Source organism: Chroicocephalus ridibundus, chromosome 5, assembly GCF_963924245.1.
Source record: "Chroicocephalus ridibundus chromosome 5, bChrRid1.1, whole genome shotgun sequence".
In the NCBI taxonomy this organism is placed as follows: Eukaryota; Metazoa; Chordata; class Aves; order Charadriiformes; family Laridae; genus Chroicocephalus; species Chroicocephalus ridibundus.
In genome coordinates this window covers 6,170,685-6,193,154 of record NC_086288.1, presented here as the reverse complement: position 1 = coordinate 6,193,154, position 22,470 = coordinate 6,170,685, and the positions used below count along the sequence as shown (strand labels likewise).

At 45.0% G+C, this 22,470-nt stretch overlaps 1 protein-coding gene across 6 annotated transcripts in view; it reads right to left on the bottom strand.

Moving 5' to 3' along the window:
• ANK2 (ankyrin 2) overlaps window positions 1–22,470 on the bottom strand; it is a 244,781-nt gene that overhangs the window by 99,962 nt on the left and 122,349 nt on the right. For all 6 annotated transcript variants that reach the window (XM_063337147.1, XM_063337148.1, XM_063337149.1 and 3 more), the window contains exons 5-11: window positions 21,472–21,570; window positions 17,004–17,189; window positions 16,498–16,521; window positions 14,599–14,697; window positions 13,342–13,440; window positions 4,097–4,195; window positions 1,770–1,967 (exon numbers count right to left, since the gene is read on the bottom strand). In XM_063337147.1, coding sequence (XP_063193217.1) covers window positions 1,770–1,967; window positions 4,097–4,195; window positions 13,342–13,440; window positions 14,599–14,697; window positions 16,498–16,521; window positions 17,004–17,189; window positions 21,472–21,570 — 804 coding nt within the window. The remainder of the gene's footprint in view (window positions 1–1,769; window positions 1,968–4,096; window positions 4,196–13,341; window positions 13,441–14,598; window positions 14,698–16,497; window positions 16,522–17,003; window positions 17,190–21,471; window positions 21,571–22,470) is intronic.

The window sequence follows — 22,470 nt, the reverse complement described above, 5'->3', positions numbered from 1 at the left end:
TACTAGTTGACTTGAAGGTCCTTTAAAGCATACACAAATTGAAAAAGCTAAGAACCCACACAGTGCTTGTATCCCCAAATAACTTTGCAAACGTTAACAATTTTTATTTTATTTTTTTTTTTTTTAAATCTAGCCAAAAATGAATTACTTGCAAAATTTATTCCATCACAGGACTCTGCTGAATATTATTCCTGCGATTAGCCTTCTCCGGTTCCAATCAAAACCATTAGATATTTCACCTCCCGCACATCTCTCAGCATATTTCACAGGGAGCGTTGCCGTTTCAGAAGTTTCCGTATTTTCGCTTAATTTTACTGTCTGCGTTGATTTAATTTTGCTACTTCTATTTAAGTGAGGAAGACTTTGATGGGGGAGAGAAAAACCGTATCGCTAACAGAAACTATGAGCATCATTTAATATATTAAATACGATAAACAAGCCAGAGGCGACAAGTCCCTGACGGGAGAGGAAACCAGAGAGAGGGAATAAAAAAAAACCAAAACCCCGTCTGGAGGGAAGAGAGCAGAGAGGCAGCGGCCTGGGGGTGTTCTCCTTTCGTTTCAGACGTTTCTCCGAGAAGAACAGAAGGTGTATTTCTGGTCATGGAAGGAAAGAAAGAAGATGTGGGGGCTAGCGTATCATGTGTACGTGTGGGTAGCTGGGGAAAGTACAGCTAAAGATAATCAGAAGACTGGCAAGAAAAACAAGAGAGGATGAAAACAGCTTTGAAAATATCAACCCAGCGAACAAGATACCGAGAAAGACAAAAGAAGAAAAGCATGAGAAGAGGGAGCATGGGGGGTTACGGGGTTTGCGGGTGTAGAGAGGCCAAGAAAAATGAGAGGGCAAAAGAAAATGGTGTTGATAAAGTCAGTTCCAAGGAAGTAAAGGGTAGAGGGAGCCTTCACAGAAAAACAGGGGGTCATATTGAAGGCGAGAAGCTGGGGAAGACATCAGGGTGGCCTGCGGTGGAAGGTCTGTGGAGGCACTGACCACAGCAGCCAACGGCAGGCTTCTTGCCCTGCAGAAGTACCTCAAGTGTTCACAGTCTCTTTCTTTCCCCCACCGAGTGCAATTTATTGGTATTTTAACTTCCATCCAGCTAACAGCTCACGGGGACGCTTCCTATTAGAGAAAATTGGAATCTCCTCTGGGGTTTGGATAGATTAAAGGCTCTGGAAAGCTTTATACGTTCCCGAAGCCAAACGTGATGTTTTTCTCTCAGTTAGGGGGTAACGGTCTGAGCAGTGAGGGAAAGGAATCATACCTGTTCTCCTGCAAGCATCAGAAGCACTGTTTTTTAAAAAGGAAGAAAAGTGGCACCTAATAGAGGGGAATGTCGTAATTTGATAAATGCAGGAATATTCGCTTTTTAATGTATTTTCTCCATGCCCATTAGTTTACTGATTCAGCTGAAAGCTTAGAAATGATACGTGTATCCTATCACATAGTATGGAAAACTGAACTCCTAATTCAGTGAAATACCAACGTACAGGTTACCATCGGCTAGAAACGGCCCTGATTTTTGGAACTCTGCAGAGCTTCCAGACCCAATACTGCAGCCATTTGCCACAGCCCGTGGTCCGTGACTAGGCCTAACGATACGTGATACAACACTGGTAACCAGCGGGTGTCACCACCCCTGTTGTTACTGCAACTATTTAAGGCTGAGGGAGTTTGTTGACGGAGTTTTCACTTAGCTTTACTGGTAAGAGCTACTCATCTGCCCTGGATAGCTTTGTTACGCGACACGGGTGGGACAGGTTTACCAGGGCACGAGCATTGGGGTTTGCTCTCTTGTCCAGAAGGAGTTTGGTGACACGATAGTGGCCGCAGTGTGCGGCCACATGGAGGGCGGTCAGGTAATCCAGTGTGACATCGTCCACGGGAGCTTTGTGCTGCAGGAGGTGTTTGACGCATTCCACGTGGTCCCCCTGGGCCGCCATGTGAAGCGGAGAGAGTCCGTTCTGTGGCAAAAGAGAACAGAAGAGTAACTTGCAGTAACCCTCCGCTTGGATCGCGGCACAGGTTAGAAGGATGCCATCATGAGTTAACGTAACACCATCACGCAGAGCACCCCCATCACTGGAACGGAGCCGCGTCTGAGCTACGGACTGGAAGGAAAACTGAAAAAAAAAGCTATAGCCATCCCTCCCCTGCCAGCCGATACAGGCAAATTTAAAGGAACGTCATATGATTAACTAAAATCACAATTTAAGCAAAGCAAAAGAATCTAAGGGCCTTACCTCATGATTTAATAAAACATATCCTGACCTCACAAGACAGCTCTGGAGATACTCAAAAACACTAAGACATAGGTCGTATGTTAATTAGAGGAAAAGCGTCTACTTACCCATCATCGTATTTATTAAGGAACCTACATTTTTTTCTTCAAGTGTTCAATGAAAAAAACAGTTAACATTGGCAAACCTGCCCCGAGCTTCTGGGAAACGATGCTTTCAACCGCCACCTTGTTGGACCTTTTGTTCACACCGTAACACTTGAAGGGGAGGGGAAGCAGGAGTTTTACAGCACCGTCCGGCTTTAATAGTTCTTTTTGTAAATATTGAAGTCCAGGGTGGACGATTAAGAGGAAAGAGATTTGTTGCTATTCATGTGTATAGCAAGTTGTTCTCATAAAAAAAAAAATGGTTTTATTATTTCCATATTTGTCTGTCTCCGGTTTAGAACCACCTGTTTCAGTCGGCAGTTAGAAGAGGAAGTTGCCTTTAAATCTAATTTCATTTTACGTGCGATAAGGTATTTAAAAAGCACTGTGTGTTTAACGATAGACGATAATGTATGGACTTGGACAGGTAACTGACGTGGCGTGGTCAAACGGACTGTTTATTTGTCACCCGGAAGGAGGGAATTATTCACTGGACACTTGTGCTCTGCTCAATCCCCACCACAGCAATGCCGGTACTTTGTCCTGACTGGCAACGTCTGCCTTTGAATGGCGACATCGGGGAACCCCGCCTGAAGTGTGCACAATAGATGTGCCAGGGTCTGCTCTTCTGAGCCTCTACCTCTTAGCGAAGTGATGCACGTTGACACATGAGGTTCACCTAACCACCTTCTCCCCACCAAAGGCATCGGTGAAACTCTAAGGAATCGTTTCCCTACAAATTCCCATCTCCCTGTGGATGCCACTCCTGCATAAACAGATGACCTGGACTGCTTGGTGCTATCAAGGATCCATAGCTAGAGCACATCCTTATTTGATGTAGCTGATACGCTCGCAACCCAGGGATAAAACCTCCTGAGGACTATCAAGAGAAAATCTGGAGTCTTCAATAAGGGTAACTATGGGCCAGAAAACACTAATTGCCCTTGTTTCAAGCCATGTTGGAGGGAGTGGGGCCCAGTAAAGAGCGCAATGGTCTGAAACTCGTATTTAAATTGTTTGTCCCTCCTGATCTTCCAGGGGACTCCAATATGTCATTGCGATAGTCCATTCCATTGTTTTTCCAACTAATGATACCAGCTGCCTGTGTCAGCCACCCTGAAATTTGCTGAAGTGCTGCTCAGTGGCGTTTGCTTATTTCTATTTATTGAACTATTGAACAATTATCCTTCTCTCATTAGTTTGACCAAAGGGGCAGCATTTGTAGGAGATGCATCGATCTTAGACGTGTGCTCTTCACAAATCAGTAAAGAACACACTGAAGCACTTTTCCAAGCCTGAAACAGTCCATGAAAACGATTAGGAGAAGCTGCGAGTCATAGGTCCTAGTTAGCTGATGCGGAGGATTGGAGAATACATACCAGGAATCATCTCTCAGGAGTGACTGACCCCAGTTTTCCCATCTCTGTGCCCCTGTGGTCTTAGGGAGCAACAAAAGTGAAGCGCTTGCAGTAGCATATTTAGCCTGATATTACAGAGAGGGGCAAAGAAGTGCATACCGTTTCATATATTTGGAAAGGATAGTCCCTAATTATGTAAGAAAACCTTATTTTGGATCATTCTACCCATTAATAACATTTCCTTTGGGAGAACATAATGTTCCTGTCTTCTTCCTTGTCCTCTCGGTGACACTGAAAATTCTGTGGAAAGTTACATCGAGCTGCTAACGTGTTCTAAGAAGACACACACCTTAGTCCGCGCAAGCAGTGGGGCACCTCGTTCCAGGAGCAGCTCCACGACTTGGTCATGTCCACTTCTTGCAGCACAGTGGAGCGGGGTGAGTCCGTCCTTCAAAGTAAAAGGAGGGAAAACAAATGAGCACGTCTCCCCAACCGTCCATCCTGCCACGCTGAGGGACGCCCTTTCCAGGAACGCAAGCCTGCGAAGCTTCATCCCTATTCCTCCTTGCACCAGGAAAGGACACTCTAAGGTTACCGTTTCCGAGAGGAAGCCCATCGTGTGCTGAAATCTCTTCTCAAAGAGGATCACGCGAGCGTGCATCGCCTCCTCCCCTCCTCATCCTCCTCTGCATGGCCCTGAGATTGTATCGCCTCTCCCTGGATAACCCCTGGGCCAAGGGCGTCCCATTCACCAACCCCTTGCCCTTTGGATCGCTTTTGAGGCAGGGATGAAAACAAGAAAGGCTCACACCAGAAAACCTACTCTAGAATTTACCTGGGTTGCTTTAAACCGGCAGCAGGAGAAAGAAGATTTTTAAACCAGAGAAAAAGAGAAAGTGAGAAACAAGCAGAACGAACCCTTTAATTTCTGAGATTGAGGGCTGAATAAAGAGCTGGCAATTCTTTGCTAAAACTGCCCCGAGACCACCAAATGTTTCTTCCCTTGCAGAACACCACCTTATGCCAAAAGAATGGCTCAGGCTACTGACGAACGATCGCGGCAGCGGGAGCAAAAGGCGCGTCAATGAAACATTTAGACAGGAGAATGCGTTCCAGGCAATTCTGCTACAGTTTGGACTTTACGCAGAAAAGTAACGGAAATACGAGGCAAGAAAAATGGTTGCAAAAGAATATTAGAATGCCAGAACGGAAGAAAATGCGTAAGATCTAGAAACCCAAGTTTTCCTCTCATTCGACCTCGGTATTGTTCAAGCACGCACTCGGAGGAGCCATCGATACTCATTCAGCAGAGACAGGTTGATAAAGGTGAAACGGTCATAGCTTTTAATCCCAAGAAAAGCCTTCTCCCTTTGAGACTCCCTGCTTATCTGAGATGAGGTAGATGTTATTTCGCTAGGGTGCCGGTCTGAGATAGATTTATTACGTAGAGGTTAAAGCAGTAGCAAAAATGCGCAAAACGTGGCCTTAAGCCTGAGTTAGCGACCCTGCTTCATACACAGATACATTCTTTGCTGGCATTTGGAGGAAATCTACCTCGCTGTATTTTTACTTCTGCTACTAACATTTTTAAATTAAAAGTAGCTCTAGACGGCACGGTGCCATCGCAATTGGAACATCATTTTTGGCTATGCAAACGAAGGTAGTTCCGAAGCGGGAGATCCTCCCCCATCCTCAGTTTGGAAAGCCCAGAGCATCTTTCAGAGTCAGCAGGGCAACAAAGCCCCACCGCGGTGAGGAACCGACGCCTGCAGGGAGGAATTTTTCTCCTCCCTTACTTATCTACCGCTTCCAGAGATTTTTCAGAGACACGTGAAGGGTTTAGGTCTGCCTCGACACCCGCTATCTCAGAGGCGGAGGCATCACTAAATCCCACGGAAGCTTTGTCATGAAATTCAAGAGATGCAAGATGAAACCCGCAAACAGCATCCGAGGCTGTTCGGCACCTGGCAGACTGAGACAATGTGAAGGAATCGGGAATAACCAGTTTATCTGGGATTTTTTTTCCGCACTAGAGACTTCACAGTCCCCTAAATCGAGTCTACATATGCACGGCTGAGGCCTATTTTCGTCTCGCTGCTGGAGGGATCCATGCACCTAATTCCCATGAGCATTCCGAAGGTGAGAATATATCCCAAATGTATTTCTAGGGAAGGTATTTATTCGGCATTTCTTTCCAGCTGCTGGCTTTTTGTGCTCTACGTTTTTAATCAATGGGGGAAGTTCACTTTCCCTCTCTGCACAGTGACTTTGATGTTTTTCTCTTTAATAGAACAGCAAAAGAAAGGTAAAATTGTGCGAGCCCTTGAAAACAAACGGCATAAATCCCCAGAGGGAGGAGAAAAAAAGAAGAAAAATACCAGCTAGGAAACACATCAACTCCACAAGAAGGTCTAGCTAAAACAAAAAAATAAGAACTAAGTCGTTAGAAAGTGTGATTTCTCCTCTGTTCTTATCTGTAACTCCCTCTGAAAGCAGAGGTAAAAATTCGCTCCCTTTCCTATTCTGTCCTGTCATAGCTTTTACAAATTCATCAGCGTTTACTATCGCCTGTTCCAGCAGGCGAATGAAGCAATACGCTTCACAGCCTTCCCCTATGACCCTCTCCTCTTCCCTCTTTCTCCTGGGGAAAACGGCACGTATATTTTAAATTTATTGTGTATTTCATACTTTCTACTCTATTTTGGCTTACATGCTTCAAAGACGAGGGGAAACTGCAGAGAGCGAGCTGTTACGGGAGAAGGATTAGTACGTAACAGAATGAGGACAAACTGACACTAGCCAACATCGAGAGCCACCCCAGTGTACCAAATTAGTCCTCTTTTGCACCATTATCTGTTTGCAACAAACCTCAGCGCTCTGCAATCTATCGCAGGAGTTTTGCCTACGTACTTTTGTAATCAATCCACTGCTAATTGGTACACCACGTAAACCGAAGACGACGGGCTGGCCAAGACAGCGAACACACCATTTGACAGGACACACAAGCGCTGGGTGGAAGAGACGTGGACGTTGAAGCGCGGATAACGGATATCCCATAAACGCAAAGGCCGCCAGGCCAGGAGACAAGAAATTCAGCCATTTTATATTTTTAAAAGTCTGATATTTATCTCCTCCTCCCAAATAGTACATAACGGACAGTTGAATGTTTTCATCTTCCAAGTGATGTCCTACACCTGGCGCTCTGCTGTTTCCGTACGTGGTATTCTCTTAGCTCAGGCTTTGCGATGTCACCAACAGCCGGGGCACTGCCAGAAAGGACACTACCAACCTCTCTGCCTGCATGGAAGCCATGAAATTCCATCACTCCTAATTTCCTCTTAAACGGCTCTCAAAATCGAAGGTAAACTTGCGCCTTTTTTTATCTTGAAAAAATCAATCACTGGCCAATTTTTTAAGCCGCAAAATGAATTCTGAATTCTGCGCGTGACTCCTAACTGCAGGAAGAGCAATTATTGGGTCATTTCAGAGTCATTAAAATGCTATACTTCACAAGAGACCGAGATAAAAACGAGCTGTGCTTACGAGAGATTCTTAGGGGGAAACGATACGGGCAGCATCTTAACAGAACGGCTGCGCACATGCGGTGCTCATTCCAACGAAGGCTGACGACAGAACATGAACATCAAAGGCCAAATTGCTGAAGGATTTTCTACAATGCAGCTGCATATTCTCCTTTTCGTAAGGGGGAAATAAAATTTTAGCGTTCTGCGTGTTAAACGTGCAAAATTGTCTAAATTTTCTCACCAAATAAAGGCCTGTTCATTTGTTCAGTTTTCATTACTACTCAACCTCACCTCTTTAAAAACACAACAAGGCAAGTCTCCCCCTCTTGCTCTACGCTCTCAGAGTCTGGGCATAATTAAACACGCTCTAAAGTCTCGTTCCCGGTCTGCCATTCAAAGTACAAATTTTAAAAACGCAGCAAAAAATATACCATGCTTGAATAATGAGATGTTAACTTAAATGATTTGAAATAATAGTTGCTATTATCTATAGCTTGCTTAGGTAATCTGTAGGACATCCCTTCCCGCTTCCTTGTAAACGTTACGTGAATCCACTGAATTTTTTATAGCAAATACCTGCACTGTGATTAGATATTTATAATCTGACGTTGCTTTAGGAATGGCAAAAACTGCCAATGAATTATGAGCGCTCTGTGCACGCGTGAAGACTGGGAGGAAATGTCAACAGCAGCATTATGGCAGGAAAAAACCCTTCTGTAAACACCGTGTAGCGCCGAGACAGGGTTAGGGATCACAATGGCTTTATGGTAGGAAAACCATACAGGTGGAAACAGCAGAGAGCCGCCGTGCCTAGTTTGTCAGGACGCATATACACAAAAGGAGACACAATTACAAATAAATCCCACTACGTTGCCAGCATGAGTGTTTTAAGGGGTGTCTGAAGCGCGTTCACCACCAAAAAAACCCAACCCAACCCATCTCCAAGTTCCACCCCACCCCCAGCTCGTTCTTTTTCTTTTCCCATTGGTATCACGCCTCTCTCTGCTCAACCTTCCGCTTCTTTCAGCTCCAGCTGAGCCTCCCTTTCTTTTCTGTGGCCCTTCTCCAACCCAAAGGGCACACCAGACTTTCTCCCCGCCGTTACCACCTCTCCGCCCCGCTCCAGGCACACAACACGTTTCATTCCGGGGATTTTTTTTTTTTTTTTTTTCCAACTGTAAATATTCTGGACAAGAGCCTGCAGGAGGAGTCTAAAGAAAAGTCCCAGAGCGAGAAAAATTTCATTTCAATGTTGGCGAGTTTCAAGAGAAGGAACACAAAATGTGGGACAACTTCAGCATCTGAGACAGGTGAACACGTTCCTCCCTCCCCCTTCTAAGCATATTTCCCACAAAAATGGAAATACCTGAAAGGTGACAAAGGCCTGTGAGTAACACTGTATTTTAAAAGTAAAAAAGCACACAAAAACTAAAAAAGCCTCATGTTCTTGTTCTTTTTTTTTCCTATCCAATTTACAGAGAGAGATGATAAAAACAGAGATATTATGAAAATTGCATCCATAAAGAATGCTCCTGAAATCCTTTAAGAGTCATTAACATTCCAGATGCCATGTATCCTTGCTGCTACTATTCCATTATACCAGAATATAATTTTAATAGAAATTAATGCCGGGTCCCGCATTTCGGTCACAACAACCCCAAGCAACGCTACAGGCTTGGGGCAGAGTGGCTGGAAAGCTGCCCGGCAGAAAAGGACCTGGGGGTGCTGGTGGACGGCCAGCTTAACGTGAGCCAGCAGTGTGCCCAGGTGGCCAAGAAGGCCAACAGCATTCTGGCTTGTATCAGGAATAGCGTGGCCAGCAGGAGCAGGGAAGCGATGGTGCCTCTGTACTCGGCACTGGTGAGGCCTCACCTCGAGTGCTGTGTTCAGTTCCCGGCCCCTGTGTACAAGAGGGACATTGAAGCGCTGGAGCGTGTCCAGAGGAGAGCTACCAGGCTGGTGACGGGTCTGGAGACCAGGGCATATGAGGAGAGGCTGAGGGAGCTGGGCATGTTTAGCTTGGAGAAGAGGAGGCTGAGGGGAGACCTCATTGCCCTCTACAACTCCCTGAAAGGAAGTTGGAGAGAGGTGGGGGTTGGCCTCTTCTCCCAGGTGAATAATGACAGAACCAGAGGAAACGGTCTGAAGTTGCGGCAGGGGAGGTTTAGGTTAGATATTAGGAAGAATTCCTTTACCAAAAGAGTGGTCAGGCACTGGAACAGCCTGCCCAGGGAGGTGGTTGAGTCACCATCCCTGGAGGTGTTTAAGAAACATCTAGATGTGGCGCTTCAGGGCATGCTCTAGTGGCAGAGATTGTAGGTTGTTTGGTTGGACTCGATGATCTTAAGGGTCCTTTCCAACCATGAAGATTCTGTGATTCTGTGATATAAACGTTGGCTGTGCTGAAATTGCTCTGTTTTTAAATGCTTTGAATAATTCCCCGTGGAATAATCCTTCCTGTGATTCAGGAAAGGCCGTGAAGGCTTTCTGTCTCTCAAAGTCAGAATTGCTAATTGCCACGTTCCTCTTGACCACCCGACATCGATTTGATCGTAAACTGAACTTTCCGTCATCTTTTAGAGGAGACGTTTCTGCACAGCGATTCCTACCTACCATCTGCGCAGTCGCTTCTGAAACCCAACTCCACTCGTCCACTATCCCCAGTCGTACGGGTAGGAAGTTACGTTAAATTTTAAAATTTTAAACAAACATACCTCACCGAAGCTCTTAATTGAGGTACACTTGTAGAGAATATAGGCTCGACTAAGATTTTAAATAGGAAATGCTTTTAGCATAAGAAATTTTACCCGTTAATTACTTGGCAAAAACCCCTCCGGCCAAGGCTCGTGTGTAAACAGAAGCAGCACAAAGGTGGATACAACAGATAGCACTAATAAAAGTATCCCGTTCATATCATCGGGAATGGAGTTTCCATTTTCGCTTTAGCTACAAGATAAAAGGGAAATGTAATTCCACATTTCTCCTTTAGCAGCCGAGAAAAACCGTAAAACTTGCCAAAAAACATGCCAGTAAAATCTTCTTTTAAAATATCTCAGTGCAGCATGCCGATTTACTAGCAGCTCCACATTTTTATGCTCCAGTGAGAAATGCCATGAAATTTCAGCAAATACCTTGTGAAATGTATAGAAAATAAAAATATGTGATTCCTGCGGTAAGCAGGGCTTTCCTCTGACACGCAACGTTAACTATGGAACAGCAGGACTCACGCATAATTTACTCCCTTGGAGTAAATTCAGTGTAATTTATTTATTTTTTTTAGACAATACGGGGGCTCCTAATGGACGATTCCAATGGAGCACTTTCAAACGTGAGAGGATTGCACAGATTAACTCTGCAAATTTAAAGTACCGAGGCTCATCTAAAATCGGCCTAAATAAGTTTTTGCATCTTAATTTACGCATCCTCAGAGTCGGGTAATACAGCGAGTTAAAAATAAACCGAATGAAAGCCTTGAATAGCTTTTTTTAACCAAAGAGGGTTATTTTGGTGGGGTATGGAGACCAAGGGTAAAAGCCCAAGCCGCACGGCAGTGAAGTAGCCTAGTACATTTAATTTCACCGGTTTTCAGTGAATCTGACCTACTCCTTCCTCGGGAGGAATGGAAAGGCTAATACGGAAAAGTGTTAGTACCGAGGCGGAGGCGGCAGAGGTCCATCCTTTAAAGTATGGAACCCACGTCCGCACGGCACGCAACGCACAACCTCCCTCTTCAATACCCTACACGCTCACGGCCAGAGCCAAGCACACACGGCACGCGGCCGAAGCCCAGGGAAAAAACCACAGAGGTGATATAAAGGGCTGGCATGAAGGCGAGATCATGCCACGGAGACAGGGACAGCAAAACCAAAGCTCAGGAATCTCCCCTCGTCGGGAAGAAGAGGCAGCCAATCGCCACCGCGTGCCTTTGAGCTCGGAGAAGGCAGAGGATGAAAGCAAGAGGAAGCTGCTGAGCCCGGGCAAACTGGGATACACGTGCTTTCGGATACCTTTACGGGTTTCCACTGCTGACAGTTTTTGAGCTGCTGACAAAGGGCAGGAAGCCCAGACAAATGAGAAGACTCTAAAATCAGCCCCTTCCACCCACGCCGGGCAAAATCCTGTTCGTTCAAGTTTCATTCCCGACTGCACATCCACCTCTGCGGGTGGGCGGGGAAGGGAACACACCTTGGCCTCTTAAAATCCAAGAGGTCCTTTACAGTCCCCTGTGCCAACTTGTCTAAACCAGGCATCTAAATACTGAGCCGGAAATTGGTGAATTCAATACTGCCTTTCTCCAAAATGGACCCCTTCTGTACGACTGCTGGGCTTACGAGCATGTGGAATATCCTGACTCCAGCGAATTACTACCTTTTCGTGCCTCTTTACCATGAGATTTTAGGCACTTATTGTGGAAAACTTGACCAGGGATGATTTACTGCACACCTTCATTTTCCATCCTCAGTAAGGGCTTTTTTTAAAAAGAAAACAAAACAAAACAACAAAAAAAAACCCCAACAACAAAAGAGCAGGAGAGACACAATTCATTTCATAAATCATCAGAAATCAAAATCATAATCACATATAGAGTTACACGATAAGCATGACTGTCTTCCTAGCTTATGAAGCAACAAATGATTGATGTAATTAACGGCTGATGTAATTAATATCAAAGTAACCGCTGAGCTTGAATCAACCGTAAGAGTAGCTGACTGCACCATCCTCTACCCTTCCACCTCACTAAACAAAAACTCTTATGTCCAGCTCTAAACCCTGCTCTAAAACACCCTCTGTTACTTAGAAGCATAATTTTGCAGATCCGTGCTTAAAACCCAGCAGCTTTCAAGAACGAGTCCTTTGCAGGTCAGTTCGCATAAACGACCACATTTTCCTCGGTGACTCCAAAACCCCTTTGGAAATAATTAACCCTGCCCATATAAATTGATGGGTTTTTCTTTTGTCCTGAATGATGGCAAAATCCCCCGTAAATCACGAGCGGAGTATTGGTGTGGCATTTCAACAGGACAGCTGGGAGGAGAACGCCTAGGGCTGTTCAGCCGGGAGAGGAGAAGGCTGAGAGGGGATCTCATCCATGCTGATCGATATCTAAAGGGCGGGTGTCAAAAGAGGATGGGATCAGGCTCTCCTCAGTGGTGCCCGGCGACAGGACAAAGGGCAACGGGCACAAACTGGAACACGGGAAATTCCATCTCAACATGAGGAAAAACTTCTTTACTTTGAGGGTGCCAGAGCACTGGAAGAGGCTCTGGAGTCTCCTTCTCTGGAGATATTCCAACCCCGCCTGGACGCGTTCCCGTCCAACCTGCTCTGGGTTACCCTGCTCCGGCAGGGCGTTGGACGGGATGATCTCCAGAGGTCCCTTCCAACTGCCACCATTCCATAATTCTATGAAAGGCCTAGCTGGGTCCAGACCCTCCGCTTCCCATCGCTGTGCAGCACGCGTGTTCTTTTGCCACGTGAAGTTGGACCAACTACCAGACTTATTTCCTCAAAAAGATCAGTTTCATCAGCTTTTTTGTGTACGACGCACAAGACACTCAAGGAAATAGTATTTCTGCCTCCTGCCACCACCAACACCTGCCATTCTTTAGTCTGATAGCCTAGAAAGCAGTCTACGTAAAACAACCGGAAAACTAAAGGTAGCATTCTGAATTTAGAAAAAAAAAAAAAAAAAAGGTGCAAAAAAATTCTTTATAAATTATTCTTGGATTCACAATTTAAATTTGGTCCAAGTTTCAAAAAGAGTACACTTGTGAGGAGGCAATGCTTAACATTTTTGGACCTGTGTTCAGATGAACTTGTTCTTTTCTCTTTTTTTTGAGTCATTTATAACAGACGCATCTGATGTCTCCTTTTAAGAACAGAGAACAAGACACAGTTACTGGAGCTGAATTCCTAAGCTATGAATCTCGGTGTTCCAAGTCTCCGGCTTAACAAAAAAAAAACCAAAAAACCCCCAAAAACCCCAAAAAACCCCCAAGCAAGCAAGCAAAAAATCCCAATCCGTTCCCAAGAAGGGACAACATCGTATGCAGGGAATAGAAAGACTCACCCTGGTTTTGGCATCGATCTGCCCTCCGCGATCCAACAAGAGCTTCACCATGTTTGTGTTCCCCCTTTTGGAAGCCACATGCAGTGGGGTGATTCCATTCTACACCATGAAAAGAACAAACAATGAGCGTGATGGATTTGAAGGCGCGCAATGGTGGTGAATTCGTGTGGGGATCACAAAAAAAACGAGGCCATCACATTGGAGAGAATAAACAGCAACGTACTTGAGCATCAGAGCTAGGCACGCACCATGTAAGCTAGAGTTAGTAATTCCTTTCTAAGCAAGAATCTTTATTCATTATTTGGTGGGGTTTTTTTTTTTAAAAAACGAAGAAGCGCATCTGCCAAAGCAGCAAACATCGCAGTCCCAGAGTCAGACAAATAAACAAACATATATCGGAGTCCCAATGAGTCAATAGTCACAAAACACTGATGCGTTTAAATCACTGCAACGCAGACAGAGTACACAAACGCGCGACTCCTGCACAAAGGGACCTCCTGAGGGTAACGCCAACGGCGTCAAGGAGTAGGCCCTGTTTAGGCTGAAAGTCCTCGCAAACGCTTTGGGCGAGGGGAAGAGGAAATATTAGCAGCTGTTCCAGACTCTCAAGAGGAGGAAGGCAGCCTGAGAGGCAGGACCCTAAAGTGGCCGGCGAAATTAAACCGAAAACTTGTGATCCGGTAGCTATGCCGAGGTGCAGATCACCAGAGGTTTTCATGGCACCAGACGCCATGCTTCAAACTACCTAAGGTACAACAGCAATGTAGCTCTGCAGTTGTTTAGCATAAAAAGGTAGTCATGACTAATTAGTACTTTCATTGTTGCATTTCTAGAACGGCACTATACCTTACTTCACTTTTCCAAAATAAGCTTACATGTGAAAATTTCAAGTTGAAGTAGTAAATACCGCGTGCCGAAAAAGCCAATAAATCCTACAAGCATTTCGGGAGAACGTCTAACCGACAGAAAAGCTGAAGTGAGCTGACATGTTATGAGAATATCAGCTTTCTGGAGCTAGTCAAAAGGAGCCTGCTTCCTTCAACTGGGACTACTGGTCGCTACTCCACTCCCAAGGACTCCGGCGCATTGCGCGGAGGCAGCCTTTAAGAATTACTGCGAAAAAAAGACAAGCTTTGAACGCAACAGAACTTCAGCGTCGCTTGGCTCCTCCCTTACTCTTGCCTAAGAACCACGCAAAGAAACGCTCCCCGTTTTGTCGGCCGTTAGAACTAAGAAGAGAAAGAAATTCCTCCGTACCCTTGCGGTGAAATCGACGGCGGCTCCTCGGTTGAGCAGAAGCGTTGCCACATTGACGTTTCCATAGTGCGCGGCTATGTGCAAAGGTGTAAAGCCACTCTACAAAGGGAAACAGCCCGTATTACAGACAACATTTCACACGAGATGATCAGCTTAACTACAACTCGATTTTAAAAAGCTGCCGGCCAACCAATGTGTTGATTTTATCCGGTTCACCTATAACATAGCGCAGCCTTTCAGGCAGAGAGAGCAGTTTTCATACGAGAGGTTACCAAAAAGCGTTATTCTTTCGTTCTCCAATTCAGTGCTCTGACTCAGTGGCCAATAAGAAGAGTAGCTTTCATCGCAGGAAATATTAATATATTAGCCATTCCTAAAGAAAATAAAGGAAGTTTCCTTATTACAGGTGGGAAGCAACATGGGTCTTTTGGGCTGCATCTGTGTACTGGGTTCGGATAAACGACCACAAAAGTTGTTGGATTCTCAGTTTACCGCTCTTAGAATTAGAAATATTGACAACATATTTCCTTTTTTTTTTAAAAAAAAAAAAAAAAAAAGCACTGGTTAATCAGTGTGTAAGCCAAGAATTCGGTGTACGTGAGAAACTACTTAGGAGCATAGTATAAGGATCGTAATTATTTATATTTATATACAATTTAGATCTCAAAGGGTCTGAAGAAAGTTTGCCATTTATACATCAGAAAAAACACAATTTACTTATTGCCTCTTGAACACTAGAAGGTGAAACCTGCTCCAGCTACGAGAGAGAGAACTGCTTGACAACAACATAAAAAAAGATTAATTTTTCAGAAACTGGGACACGGAGGAAGCTTTTAGTCTCCTAAGTAATTCAAGTAGAAAGGACCTTGCTTTTGAGGTTTCCCTGAAGAGCTTTACACTGATTTGATCAGATCCTAAAGTCAGCTACGGAAAGAGAGAAACACTTTTGGCTTCTAGACTACACCGCATTTTCAGCCAGGTCTCATTTCTTTCAGTGTACAAATCACCGTTTTAAACTACTCATGGAATCATGAAATGTAGGCGGCCGCTGCACTCTGAAATCAACTGTATTCCCCAAAGACACAGCAATCAGCCCACTATTCCACCCTAATTCCATTTACTTCCGTGTCAGCCCACGGCTGATCCTGGTCAAAGTAGAGTCGTTTTCAAAATCCATTCCCTTGTCCAACGGAGAAACCCCGTTATTTAAAAGCAGGCGTTCAAATAACGACCGCGTTTTCTTGGAGATAATTCTTTTTCCTAAACGTGACGATAACCTTTAGGGGAGAAATCACTGTTCTAGGCAAAAAGACCCCATGATTTTTAGTGGAAGTGCTTGGAGAGTTGGTATTTCCAAAATTCGTATGAGAAACGTAATATAATCTGCTGTAGGTAAATTCTGATTATGTGCTACCCCTCAAAACTTTATTAAAAGGACTCTCATAAGAACAACGGTAAAAATAAGCAGATGCTCTGAACAAGTTTCTACCTTGGAGGATCTGATTACATTTGATATTGGAAAAGAAGGAAAACGAATTTTAGTATTATTCTGGCTGAGCCAGACACCTTAATTTAGTTATGCCAAGTGAGTGCATTTTCATAATTAATGAAATTGAGCTAGAAAAGCATCTTTATCCTCTTAGCTCCATTACTGGCTTCAGACTTCTTTGAACTGATGTGAATTCTCAAAAGTTTAATTCAATAGTGACACGAATGAAAAGAAATTCTAAGACAAAGGATGAAAAAAAAAATAGGTTTGCTGAGTCACAAATTTCTACGTATTAAAAAAAGAGTAACGTCTTCACTTCTAGTGCTAAATAATAAAGAAATATTGCCACAGAGCAGAGAAAATAATTCTAAGTAAGAGAAAGAGTAATTAAAAATTTTTGATCTCGGTACCTCAGTCGTCCTATTCACCATCATCTGATGCAGCATGGTTTGGGAAAAAGAGGAAAAATATTAAAGACTGGCCGCAAAACGAAGAACTATGTTGCTTTTTGAAATGAGTTACTCTGTTAATTATGGGAAAAGCCATTCAAGCATGCATTAACTTTAAAATACAACCTATGTTCCCACGGGCAATAAACCAGTATCCTATTTAATAGGAAAGCAGCGATTCTGCCTCCAGTCCAGTCTCTTGTGCTTTACAAATAACACGAGAAAGCTGGTTACCAAAGAAACAGGAGGTAGAACTACAAAGCAAAAAAAAAAATGCGTAGCTTGTAATTACTGTGTAGCTAAACACTGCAAAAGTAGGCGTATTAGTGGTGATACTGGTCGAGCAACTTGTCTTGCCCCACAGGAGAAATTACCTCTACCCGTTAAGATGAAGGCAGCAAAGTTTGTTGCCCGTCGGCACCGAGCCGCGCGACTACCCTGTTACCTCTACGGCAGCCGCGCGTTACCTTGGACTGCACGTCGGCATTGTGGTCGTTCTGCAGTAACAGCGCCGCTGATTTGGTGTCGTCTTTCCTAGCGGCGATGTGCAGAGCTGGCAATCTCACTTTCCCCTTGGTGTCGTTTTCCAGGAGGATGGCCACCGCCTGGTTGTGTCCTTGTTGCAGCGCAACAGCTAGAGGAGTGAAACCGTCCTGGTGGAGAAGAAAACAGGACCACAGAATGGTCTGGGTTGGAAGGGACCTTAAAGCCCACCCAAGTGCCACCCCCTGCCCTGGGCAGGGACACCTCCCACCAGCCCAGGTTGCTCCCAGCCCCATCCGACCTGGCCTTGAACATCTCCAGGGATGGGGCAGCCACAGCTTCTCTGGGCAACCTGGGCCAGGGGCTCACCACCCTCACACCAAAGAATTTCTTCCTCAGATCTCATCTCAATCCACCCTTTTTCAGTTTAAAACGGTCACCCCTCCTCCCATGGCTCCCCTCCCTTCTCCAGGGTCCCTCCCCAGCTTTCCTGGAGCCCCTTTAGGGACTGGAAGGGGCTCAAAGTTCTGCCCGGAGCCTTCTCTTCTCCAGGCTGAACCCCCCCCTCAACTCTCTCAGCCTGTCTTCGGGACTTCATATGACTTCAAACACGTCAGAAACACACTTTTTCCATTTCAAAGCAGTCTTTTTTTAAGCCCACTACAAGCAAAGGATCACTTTACAGCATCTCTCTTAATTACTTATCTTAAACTAGGCCACAAAGCATATTTTTAGCAATATTTTGTCAAAGATCAGTAAGCGCTCAACAAAGTTGATGCGAAAAATAGGCAGGGAACCTGTTTCTGAATATCTCTGCGAAAAGAAAGCAAGCCTTCGGATGCATTCGCTGCTGCTTCCCATTCTGAGTTACACGCGGACTATGAGACAAGAAAGCCAGAGGACGTTTAGGAATTTATTCCAATTTGAAGCCGGAAAACATCATGTTATTTGTACTTTTTGGAAAAACAAAGCCAGAAAAATCTCTTGGCCTTTTTCCAGTCACAGTTTCGGCTTAGTTTTACAATTATTTTCACACTGTCTCGCTCCTCCCTTCAGGTGCCCCTGGACTGCCAGTGCTTTCAAACGCATCACAGGATGGCAACGTCCGATCCCAGGTATCTGAGGCGCTGCCTGCTCCCTCTTCTTTTATTCTGACAAAAAACTACGTGTTTGCTGTAACCGCACGCCAGATCGGAGGGCAGCTGGACCGCGACGACCAGAGCATCTCCCTGTGACCACAGGCACCATGAATAACGACGAAAGAACAGGGAAGGGAATAAACCAAGGTCTTCTACGTCTAGGTGGGAAGAAACAGCCAAAGACTTGATTATAGCGGGAAAATTAATTTAGATACGTTGTAAAAGGTGCGGGAACGAGACGGAATTGATTTGGAATAGGAATATGGAAAGATGATAAAATAATAAAGGACAAGTTAGGAAGGAATCGAGAGCTAACACATGCTGAGGGAAACATCTGAGGAATTGCCAAAGCAATTTTTTCCCTTCGTAATCTAATAACGCTCACTCCCTTTTGCGTAGAGCTGTGGGTAGGTGCGTTGTAACGGCGATACTACTGTGGTTTCTTTCTGCAATAGAGATTAAATTCTGTACAGTGAATTAAAAAAGGGTGAACAGCTGAGGAAACAGCTGAACTGTAAAGATAATTCTGAGGTTGGGGCTACATCAGGTGTTGACATGGCTTAACGCATTTGCCTTTTGCCTCTGGGAACTTGAGAACAAATCCTGGATTAGAGGCCCCGTGAAACTGAGCTCATCCTTACTCTCGTTTTGTGTATCAGCGTTAGAGGAAACGAAGTATATCCAAAGGCAGTGCAAGTTTCACAGCTTCAAAGGCAAGACCATCCATTGATTTGCACCATTTTATCTTCCATCCTTCTCTAAAAGGACACGACTCTTTCTGCGTTCCCTCTCCTATTGCTTCTGGAAAGCGTGGCTGAGCGGAGCTCGGAGAAAAGCTTTCCATTTCCCCCCCTCCCCACAAGAGGACAACCAGTCTTTGATGCCCAACAGGAGGGCCCTCTCCGCGTATTTGGGTGGCATCCTCAGTTCTGGCCGCCATCCGAGTTTATTTAATGTACTGCTTCTTCAATCTGTTCGCGAGACTGACTCTGGGCACGTGCGGAAGAGGACGGGGCTCGGGCCGTCGGAAGCGTCGCCTCAGTGAGACCTGAACCCAAAACTTGTCTCGTTCAGGAGGAAGAGAGCCTTTACTTTCCAAGCTACACAAGCACTGACCTTTCCGATGGCAGAAGACAGACTTGGACTCAGGTTCAGAGTGCGGGGCATTTGATTTTTTTTCTCCCCCCAGCTTTATTAAAAAAAAAAAAAAAAAAAGACAAAACAGACTACACTGTGAGTTCCAGTGATGCCTGGCCGTCTGCATGCAAGCAGAGGCCACATTTAATTAACTTAATTTCCTTGTATTGAATTTAATTAACCACCGCAGTTCCCATAAACTAATGAATGAACTTCCAAGCGCACCCCATCACCCCAGCCAGTAAAAGCTAGCAGGAGAAAAGGCGGCGAGCAGACGCCTGCGGGCTCGTAGCCAGGCTGGGCTCCTGCAGAGCCACGGTTCCACTCGGCTCCTTCACAAGGAGCGTGTTTTCTGCCACGTTGCCTGGCAATCACACGGGGATTTCATATTTCAGAAAGCTGCCATGTAACCCGATCGCCATATATGCAGGCCACGGGAGGATTATTTTCGGAGCTGTCACCGAACGGTACAGTATCCAGTGGAAGAAGGGACAGCAAAGCAGCTGTTAACTCCAGCCGTTCGGTTTAAAGGAAAGGAGAGCGAGCAAAAATGCTCCATCATTTAAATTTCCTCCATTTGCGAAGGCAATCCAGAGTGGGTAAGGGTCTGTACAGACTAGGGAAAAGTCATAAACACGGAGGGGAACTTTCCTATTACTGCTTCAGATGGCGCATCCATAGAACAAACACGAAGCCAACACACTGCGCAGCACAGATCCTGTTTGCTCGTCCCCTTGGCTCGGAGTAAAAGACCATTCGGCAGAAAGAGAGCAAGAGGAAGAACCAGAATGAGCACGGTCCTCATAGCCCTGGAGTTTTCCCCATTGCCCTCAAACCCTCTCAGCTGCAGAAGTGAGTTCTTACGATTCGGTTCCTCTCGGGATGGAGCCTCGTGCCTTACGTTGGTGTCCGCCCTGCTTGCGCTGCAGTTACTGCAGCTTTACAGACTCCGGTCACACCCAGAACCCAGCAATTAATACCATCCTTCTGCGTATTTATACCCCCGTGGTCCGGCAGTAGAAATAAAGCGTCCGAGGAGAAAACGGCACGTTGCCTGCTGAGCTCATCAACGTGATCTTCGTTAGCCATTTGATTTCCTGTTTTGGCCAATCACAGACAATAATGAATATTCATCGGGTTACCCCAAGTCGCAGACAATGAGAGTAACTTGGCTGGTCGGGGAGGTCCAGCTGCCATCGCTCCTCGCTTCGGGGAACAGGAGGTCGGAGTAAGCGACCTCCCGAGGCCCCTTTCTACCTGAACGCTTCTGTGAACCCAGCACCACCGAGAGCCTACTCCACTCCCAAGTTTTGCGCACCCGCTTCCCTGTTTCTCGCTCTTCCTACGCAGAAAATACTCTGAACTCATCTAAAATCTCAAGTCCCAATCTAAAAGGAAGCTCATCAACACCTAAGTGTTGATACTAGTTGTTTTTATACCATTTTACACTTACACGCAGACACCCTTCTGGCCACGGCCCTCATAGTCCGAATTTTGGTATCCACATGATGTTCCACACACTTCTCAGCCGGCTTCCCCAGAAGACTCCTTATACAGCCGGCAGTGGGAGACACAAGCTATAATATTCTATTCATCGATTTTTGCCCGAATCTTACAGTGCAAATGGAAAAGCAGCACAAAGGTAGCCCTGCTGCTCAGGCGACGGCTGGCCTACAAAGCCCGAGTTTCACGGGCTTTGTCAGAGGCGTAAATCTGTTCAGACGAAACGTTGTACCTCTCCACTTAGCCTACGACCGATCTACCCTTCGCTCCGTTCCCCTGACAATACCACCTCGGCCTCCTCTGATTTCTACAGCCCTGGGGACCTCTCCTCAAAGCCTCATTCATCGTTTCAGAAAATTCTCCAGGAAGCTGATAGGAGACACGGGCACAAACTGCGGGTGAAAATCCCGGGCTCGCTCAAGTCAGAGGGAATTTTGCTGTCAAATGAACCAGGCTGGGTTTCATCCCTTTTCGCCACTTGCAGCACAGTTTACCTTCATCTTCTGTGCGTGTGGAAAGAAAGGACAAGATTCGTAGCTGCAACTCATTGAAATGAAAGGGTGAAAGTCCTTCAAAATACTCCAGTTGAAAAAACCTTCAGATTTTAAGCAACCCGAATACAAAAGCAAAGGAAAATAAGAGCGTGCGTAAAAAAAGAACAAAAATGCCTCACCTCGGTAGCTGTGCTTTGGTTGGCTCCGTTCTCCAGGAGATATTTCACCACTTCAATGTGGTTCTCTTGAGCTGCCATATATAAAGGAGTAAAGCCATTCTAGGAAGAACACACGAGAAAACATTGTAATGAGGAACCAGAATATACCACCACCAACGAACCCCAAACAAATATATGGCGAAAAATGCATTTGGGCTTTTTAAACTGAAATGTTCGAAGTACGTAAGTAGAACAACTTTGTATTTTTTAACTTAGCACGGTAACGTTTAAAGCCATTTAAGCCCACCAAACTCTACGTGCTTTCACACTCATTTTCTTTCAACATGTATTTTAAGGAAGCAATGGACACACTAATTATTAATACAGCTATTCCTTGCTGATAATGCTCCGGGACTGTAAAGCTGGCAATGAAGTTTTATGAAAGCTGACAGGAAAGCCAGACTTTTCTCCATTTATTACATTAACTTAACCAAAGACATCATCCCCTGGAGACCATGGAAGTCCATACCCTCACGACAAGCTGAGCAAAGATGACAAAGGCTTAACGTACTCTCCATAAAATTTTGTAATGCATAAAACATTGCAAATCATCAGACGTAAAGGAACTCAACCTTGCAAAGTAACAACTGCATTTCTGACCATACGGTAAGTTCATCTATCATTCCATTACAAACACCCATTAAAATGTCCTGGAGTCCTTAAAAGAATCTGCTCTGGATGATACAGTAATTAAAAAAAAAAAAAAAAAATCCTTCTAAATTAATCAAACTACAAGCAAATTCATTAGAAACATACACCCTTTCTTCCCATTAAAATACTTACATGCAAACAATTTTAACTAATTAGCTACAAAATCCTCACGAAAGCAAGGCACAGAAGTGAGCCGTCTGCCTGACTAGTAACTTTCTTCTGGGAGTTTTTAGGATTGCTAAAAAGGCCTTAGAAAATTCTTGACTATTCCGCAGATTACCACGCAACGCCAGAGGACATCATCGCCTG